This window comes from Solanum stenotomum, chromosome 1, assembly GCF_019186545.1.
Source record: "Solanum stenotomum isolate F172 chromosome 1, ASM1918654v1, whole genome shotgun sequence".
Lineage (NCBI taxonomy): Eukaryota > Viridiplantae > Streptophyta > Magnoliopsida > Solanales > Solanaceae > Solanum > Solanum stenotomum.
The window spans coordinates 24535119-24544054 of record NC_064282.1 but is presented as its reverse complement, the minus strand read 5'-3'; the positions used below and the strand labels follow the sequence as shown (position 1 = coordinate 24544054).

The window sequence follows — 8936 nt, the reverse complement described above, 5'->3', positions numbered from 1 at the left end:
AAAGAGAATATTGAAAATTACATATAAAGTATTATTAACCACAATAATCAAGAACTTAAAATTTAAAGAACATACAAAAAAATTGTTTGACCGTTAAAATTTTATTAATGTAACATAAATTAAAATAAAAAATAAAAATATATGTTGGGCCCGTGCTAGCACGGGCTACTGTAACTAGTAGTAGAATATAATAGAAAGTAGAATAGAATAATTATTGTGATTTTTAATGCTTTTTAAGTCATTTGTAAATGATATATGTTGCTTCCTTGATTGAGACTTTTTTCATTTGTGACATATATATATTATTTTTAAAAAGGGAGTTTATGCCCAAGTATAATATATAATAATTAAAATTGAGACTTTTAAAAGGGAGTTTATGTTCCTTGATTGAGACTTTTCCATTTGTGACATATATATATATTGTTTTAAAAGGGAGTTTATGCCAAGTATAATATATAAGATTCAAGATTGAGACTTTTAAAAGGGAGTTTTTGCCCAAGTATAATATATAATATTCAAGATTGAGACTTTTAAAAGGGAGTTTATGCCCAAGTATAATATATAATATTCAAGATTGGGAAAAGTCCCAATCTTGAATATTATATATTATACTTGGGCATAAACAAAGTCCCAATCTTGAATATTATATATTATACTTGGGCATAAACTTCCTTTTATTATATAGTAGAATAAAATAATTATTGTAATTTTTAATGCTTTTTAAGTAATTTGTAAATGATAGATGTTGCTTTCTTGATTGATATATATATATATATATATATATATATATATTATTTTTAAAAAGGGAGTTTATGTTCCTTGATTGAGACTTTTCCATTTGTGACATATATATATATTATTTTAAAAGGGAGTTTATGTCAAGTATAATATATAATATTCAAGTTTGAGACTTTTAAAAGGGAGTTTATGTCCAAGTATAATATATAATATTCAAGATTGGAAAAAGTCTCAACTTTAAATATTATATATTATACTTGGGCATAAACTCTCTTTTATTATATAGTAGAATAGAAAGTAGAAAGTATATCCTCAATTAATGATTAAACTAACCATCACCGAACTCTATACTATCCTAGCTCTAAGCAAATCCAACACCACTGTCTAGCCCATGTGATAACCCTTATATATTATTATTATTATTATTTTGGGTGATAATCTTTATATAAGAATTGCCCAAGTGTTAAAGAAGGCACTTACAAAATTCAGGAAAGAGTTATAATTCCTAAATTCACAATTTCATTTTTCCTCAAACAAAAACCTTACCTTAATTACCGACAATGAATGGGTGCCGCGCAGTAGTTTTCTCTGTTCATTCGTGCTTTCACTCAAAATAATTTCAGCCTCACTTAACTCTAATTTATTCTTATACATAGGCCAGGGGACATAGAATATTAACTAACTTTCAGACCTAGCCCATTAGTTATTAATTAAATTAATTATAAAAAAAAATTCCATTTTTTAAATAATCGTAATTAACCAAATAGTTTAAAATTTTTATTTAAAATTTTACAAGAAGGGTCAAAACAGTTCTACTGCTCAAAATAGCCTAACGGATCGTTACATCTGTAATATTGCTGAACTCATAAACTCGTTTAGAAATCAAAGTTTCTCTTTTCTCAAAATAATACTCTCTTTCTTCATGTAAGGGAAATACTCAGTCCCTTATACTCTTTCTCAAACTCTTTACTTCCTCAAAACTCCGTTTAAACACAAACGTCGACTTTAAAAGTTTCTTAAAAGTCATAACTTAAATAGGGTTCATACTGAAATGTAAACATGAGCGGATCAACTCAAGAATATCAATAACAATATAGAAAACTCAGTACTCAGAACTCAACGATATTACTCATCTCAAGAATACTCAATTTGTAGGGTTCATTCTGAAATATAGAGATGAACGAATCAACTCAAGAATCTTATTACATAACATATAGCACTTCAATAATTAGTAATAGAATTTCAAAAGGAATTAGGAACTCAAGAACTCAAAATCAACTCAATAAAAGCTCTGGAACTTTTCTCTAACTCACTTTAGTTTTGAATGTGCTTTAAGACATGTGATAGGAATATGTAGGAATTCTCAAAGGTAAATGGAGCCTATAGGAGCTAATACAGAGAAGGGAAAAGTAGTCACGACTTAAAGGAACACGTTCGGATGAAACACGGAAGAGATCGGCTAGGCAACCCCTGGCGCGGGGCGCCAGGCACAAAACTTCAGCCCCAAGTTTGGGGTGCACTGCTGACGCGGGGTGCCAAACCCCAAACTATTGGGTCTAGGCCTGGGCATAATATGATTAAAACCGAAAAAACTGACTGAATCAAATTTGTTTAAATTTTGATTTTGATTTTTCGGTTATTTCGATCGATTTCGATATATTTTTTCGGTTTTTTAGCTAATGAAAATCGGTTAACCGAAAAACCAAAATTATATATATATATATTTTACACCCTTAATTAAATTACTTTAGTCTTCAGCCCATTACCCATAGCCCAAATTCCAATCAGAATTGAAATTCCTAAAGTGAAAAGAGTGAAATCCCCTACTCCCATCTCTCAACTCTCAATCTCTCATCTCTCAGCTCGTTGTCCTTCGTCTCTTAAGTTCAGGCCAGCCGCTTCCCGCTGCCCAGTCCTCGCTGAGTGCTCGCCGCTTTTCATTGGCCACTGCTCAGTGCTCACTCGCGAGTCGCGCCACGAAGGTCAGTGCTCATCGCGTCCCAACTCTTATGTTAAATACTTACTATATTGAATTAGTCAACCTCATACCTTAAAATACAGACCACAAGACATTCAAAACCAGATCATATTTGAAACTTCATGGAATCTGAAATTGGTTCTTTTTGCTGTTGTTAATGTATGATAATGTAGTGAAATTCTCAAATGCACATTTATGTAGTTACTCTAAAAAGTATGAGAAAGCAAAACATGAAAGAACCTAAGTAGCCCTATCATATAAAAACAATGTCTTCCAGAGAATATACAGATCATGGTACTATTAAAAGTGTAAAACTTGTCTATCCTAGGACTGTTTTCAGATTCCCTTCAGTCTTCAAATCCGAATTGTCATCTCATGTTACAACATTGAGGCCGGTGCTAGCTGTTGTAATTTGTTCCACATACAAATCATTAGGATGTGTTGGTATATGTATAACTTGTGAATTCTATTGATGTAATACGTACCAAACATAAGGATTGATTATTTGCTATTGCTATGGCCTATGAAGATTCATATTCAGTTGATAGATACATATATATACATCCTCATCCTTTGGATGCAGTCTGTTAGTGTGTTGTACTGTTGCATTTGCTGCTGCTGGTAGGTATTACTCTTAGTGTCTAATTAGTAATGTGTTGGAACTTAGCTTAGCTTCTTTGGTGTTATAAGTTATAACTATAATAATGCTCTTTCTTTGTTTTTGGTGGAAAAAAAAGTGAGACGTACTTAAAACCTAAAAATATATATATTGTTGTGAATGAAGTTCTATATATAATACACACATTTAAAGATGCAGTTTATCATGTAGTTGAAGTTTCCTTGTAAAGTGGACGGTTGTTGAGTAGTTATGAAACTGCTCTAATTTTTTACTTCTATAATACTGATATATTTATACAACAGCCTAAAAATATATATTGATGTGTATATTCATCAAATATGAAGACTCCTACTATTAAAAATTCCCAGATTAAATGGTTTTAAAAAAACAGTCTTTACAAATTTATAAATTGAACTTTTAAAAAATAAAGTCTAGACCTTTGATGACTTTTGTCAATGTTTATATAACTGTCGTTTTTTTTAAAGTGTATAAATTAATTTGTTTTAAAATAGTAATTTTGTATGTAAATTGATGACTTTTGTCAGAGTTAGTGTTTATGTAAATTGAGGACTTTTGTCACTATTTATATAACTGCCGTTTTATTTTTTATTTTTAAAAAGTGTATAAATTAATTTTTTTAAAATAGTAAATATGTCCTAGATTATATTTCAAAAAATAATAATCTATTTAACGTTCATTGAAGAGGAGTTAAATAACCAATTGATCTTTATTTGACATGTGTATTTTTATTTCAAATTTTGAATTTAGAATATTTAATTAGTTATATAATATTTAATTATTTATAATTTAAAATTTTGAAAATTTGTAGTGCTGACATGTGTCGTTTTTTCTTCTCCTATTATATATAGATAGATTTAGATTTAGATTAAGATTAAGATTAAGATTATTATTATTATTATTATTAATAATAATAATAATAAGAGAAAATGGCCAAAACCCTCTCCAACCTATAGCCGAATTTTTAACTACACACTCATACTTTACGGGGTCCTATTACCCTGAATTATTTTAAAATGAAATAAGTAGCCCCTTAAAACGTCATACCCAAATATGTGTCTTGTGGTGAAACACACGTGCTTGACACGTGTTTTCACCTGTAGATCATTTTTTAAAAGACATTTTTTTCTCTTTCTTCTTCAACCTTTCTTCTTCATTCATTTTTTAGCCCTAATTATTTTTTGAGAACTTTGATTTGGAGAAAATATTGGGGGTTAAATTGGGGGGTCTCTTTTGTCTTCTCCAGAGGGATATGTCGCCGCCGTCGGCGTAGTCTGAGAATTTCGCTGCCACCACCATCTCCATCTATGTCTTTGTTATTTATCCGCCTTCACCATTAGCTCCTCCACCTACTCAAAGAGGTCCCGTCATTTCTTTCAAAGAATAAAGCTCGAAAAAGAGAACATTCACACCACCACCAAGACCACTACGAGTCTAATTAATGTTTGTGGGTATTTTCATAATTTTATAAGTCTATATGATGGAGTTTTTATAATCAAGAGAAGGTAATTGCTTGTCGAGAATCTAGAAAACAAACTAAAAAACACATGAGGGATTTAGATCTACATGTAAATTTTTTTTTCTTTTTTAGGGTACAATTGCATTTGAACCCAGATTGATTTTTCAAATTTGATTCAAATTATTTTTTGGTGATTGGAGATGGTGGATTTGATTGTTTTTTTCAAAATTTTTACATGAGAGTTGTTAGAAATTTATAATAATGAAACCGGTGAAGATGGCGGTAATGGCGTGGCGATTTTGGGATGATAGGGTGGAGAGATTTGACATAAGCTACCATGGGGAAGAAAGAAATTAATTTTTTAAAAAATAATAATTAAAAATACAAATATTTATGAAATAACATATTTAAAACAAAATGTTTTGGCTGCTCACTCTCTCAAAGAGACAGAANTCTTCTCCAGAGGGATATGTCGCCGCCGTCGGCGTAGTCTGAGAATTTCGCTGCCACCACCATCTCCATCTATGTCTTTGTTATTTATCCGCCTTCACCATTAGCTCCTCCACCTACTCAAAGAGGTCCCGTCATTTCTTTCAAAGAATAAAGCTCGAAAAAAGAGAACATTCACACCACCACCAAGACCACTATGAGTCTAATTAATGTTTGTGGGTATTTTCATAATTTTATAAGTCTATATGATAGAGTTTTTATAATCAAGAGAAGGTAATTGCTTGTCGAGAATCTAGAAAACAAACTAAAAAACACATGAGGGATTTAGATCAACATGTAAAAAATATTTTTTCTTTTTTAGGGTACAATTACATTTGAATCCAGATTGATTTTTCAAATTTGATTCAAATTATATTTTGGTGATTGGAGATGATGGATTTGATTGTTTTTTCAAAATTTTTACATGAGAATTGTTAAAAATTTACAATAATGAAACCGGTGAAGATGGCGATATTGGCGCGGTGATTTTGGGATGATAAGGGTGGAGAGATTTGACATATGCTACCATGGGGAAGAAAGAAATTAAATTTTAAAAAAATAATAATTAAAAATACAAATATTTATGAAATAACATATTTAAAATAAAATTTTAATATTGTTTTGGTGAAATACACTCACTTTGCCATGTAAGCATTTAAAGAGGTAATAATTTCAATTTTATAAAATTCACGGGATAATAAAACCTCCGTAAAATATAAGTGTGTAGTTGAAAATTCGGTTAAAGATTGGAGGGGCTTTTTACCATTTTCTCTAATAATAACAATAATAATGACAGTTTTGATATTTTTTCACCGCTTAAAAATCATTTAAGTTTGAGGGATGGTTACTTCCCTATCCCTTATTATATTTTCCTAATTCCAACAATACCCTCACTATCTAAGCCCTAATCTTTTCCGCTTTTCTTCATTCTTCACTGTCTCTCTTTCTTTTCTCCATCTTTGCGATTCTTGAAGTTTGCTCAGAGATTTCATTCTCATATCAAGCTTCTGGTAAGTTCTTCTCCATCAATTCAATCTCTCCATTTCGGAATATACATTATTCTTGAACCTTTTACTTGTTTATTTACTATTATTTCTGCTCCAAATAGACGAGTGAATGAATCATTGCTTTTATTTCTGTTTTTTTTTTCAGTGAATTGTTGCATAAAAATAGGGTTTTGTGTAAAATTATTGCATAAAAATCAGATAACTGATGTTGCTGGATTTGGGATCAAAAACAGTAAAAGTTTCGCCTTTCTTTAGAGAATGATTGAAACTAGTTTAGGACGAAGTAATGCCTCAAAAAGTACTAACATCTCACCAATTTGTAGTACCATAAATACAATTAAAACCCAGAAAAAAAATCCCTAAACTTAATCCAAAATGTATATAATGATGTAATCTTTTTAGCTCAATGGTTATAAAATTTGGATCTTTTCTTGAAAGCTGAGAGGCTGATGTGAAGATTCATACTTACTAGCACAGGAAATAGTAGAAAGATGAATTGATAACTGATATTGTCGATGGTTGTTCTCTGCTTTCTTTGAGGATACAATGCTCTCTGGTTTACTAGTGTTTATGGTTTTTCTTTTCTCTCTTTTCCCCCTCTTAGTTTTTTCTTTTAGCTTCTTCTCTGTCTAATTTTTTTCTTAAGAGAATGTAAAAAATACAAGTTACTTCTAAAAATTATTTTCCTAACTAGTCATAGGAAACCGTATCCTCCTATATACTCCTTTTGTTCACTTGTACTCGTCATATTTCACTTCGTGTGAATCAATTTGACTAATTTTTGGAGTTAAATTCAATTAGATTAATTCAATATTTGAAATGTTAAAATTTAGATGTTCGAAAACTATACGAGAAATACTACAAGTTGTAATCCTTCTTATATTCATATGGTGATGAAAAATACATCTTTAAATGTTGGTCAAAATCCATGTAATTTGACTTTCGAGAAGCGAGGAGGGAGTATAAAGTTAAACTTGCAATTCAATTTCTTTTACATCAATTTTTTCTTTTATATTTTGGTCTTTTTGGTGTTTTTCGTTTTTTTTGAAAGATTTTTTTGAAAAAAAAGTTCGTCAAGTTGATTCTTTAATCATGAATGACTTGTTCTTCTAGCTATTCCTTCAATTTGGGATGTCATAGTGAACAAAGAGGTGTTTCCTTGAGGCTTCTGTGCCTGTTGAAATGGCTGTCAACTCTGATTGCTGTAATGACATAGGAGATTTTTTGAATGTAGCTAATTTCTGAAGGTTGCATCCTTCCTTGATAGTGTATTTAGGATTCTGAATCCCGGAAGCCTGCAATTTCTTTTCTGAATAAACAATGGGCACAACACTTCATTTATTTGCAGTTCGGATTGATTCTCGATGAAATTTTGAGAGCGATCCTTAGTTTTCCATTTAGTAACTGTTGCAGCGAGATCACCGATAGCATTAGTTTCCTGACATGAGGTGCTCACGATTCAATTTTCAATGATCTTTATCTGGAATGATGAAAGTAACGGGTAGAGCAAGCGCTGATTAAAAATAGTCTTATTGGAAGGTAAGTCTGTCATGATGTGTTCATAGTAGTGAATTATGCAATTCACAGCTTCCAGATTACTAAGTCTTTATGCACAGAATTATGGGTGACAATACTTTTCATTAATTCTCAAAAAAACTTTTGCAACATCCAAAAAAAAGGATCGACAATAGATTGTGATGGTTGTCTTTGTGTGTATTTGACAAGTTTTATTTGTAACAAATTTAATGTGTATTCTGTGATGAGAGTTCTGAAGGAAATTAGACAAAGGAGGAATACCCTGTTGGCAAGGGCCCTTCACAAGATTGAGGGTTTGAGTCACTAATGGAGCAAAGTGAAAAAGGCCCACTGTTAATCTCCTCTGTAAGGGGGTCCTAGGGAGGGCGGGGGATGATGGGTTACCATATTCAACAGAAAAAGGAGGAAATCTTCAAGTTATCAAGGCTTTTGATGCTTGAGTTTTTCTTTCACCGATCACTGCACCACATGTTGCTGGCTTACTACTGTACTCCACATAATTTGATTATTACTTACACTAAATCTATTTGAACATTGTTTACACCTATTGGTATAACTGGTGTTCTAATTTGGTAATGCTTGTATTATGTCTATTCGTGGATTATATTGTATCTGACTTTCTCATTCCTATCACAGAATCTTTCCAAATATGGCTGCATCTTCTACTTCTTCTCGGTTGGTTCGTGGTAAGGGGCTTTACTTGCTTTGATTGCTAATATGGAGCGGCATGATATTCATTTGTGTGAGATGGAACTTGCGACTCTCATTCTTTTTCAATGATAATATATTAAAATGCCAATGATATTCTCTCCTCCCCCTGCCTCATGGGAAAAGGTGATGTTTCATGCAGATAAACTAATGAAAAAAGAAGTGTGTAAACAAATAAGAGTAAGTTTTAGGGGTTACAGGCCGAGATACTCCGTTTTTTGATCCGCAGAGAGGTAGTTTACACATCTTTGCTCATTGGTGGATAGTCTAATGAGCTCAGATTAGGTTTTCCATGTATATGTTCTAGTTATTCTCCACACAACAAACTCATTTTATATTTCTTGCACAGAGCAGCTCATAAACAGGAATTACATGTTTCGTCTC

General features: G+C 31.4%; 1 protein-coding gene across 1 annotated transcript in view; it reads left to right on the top strand.

Moving 5' to 3' along the window:
- Positions 1–8416: 8416 nt before the first annotated feature.
- Positions 8417–8936, top strand: part of LOC125847157 (50S ribosomal protein HLP, mitochondrial-like) — a 2649-nt gene continuing 2129 nt past the window's right edge. Inside the window, exon 1 of the mRNA XM_049526843.1 lies at positions 8417–8530. Coding sequence (XP_049382800.1) covers positions 8494–8530 — 37 coding nt within the window. The 5' untranslated portion in view covers positions 8417–8493. The remainder of the gene's footprint in view (positions 8531–8936) is intronic.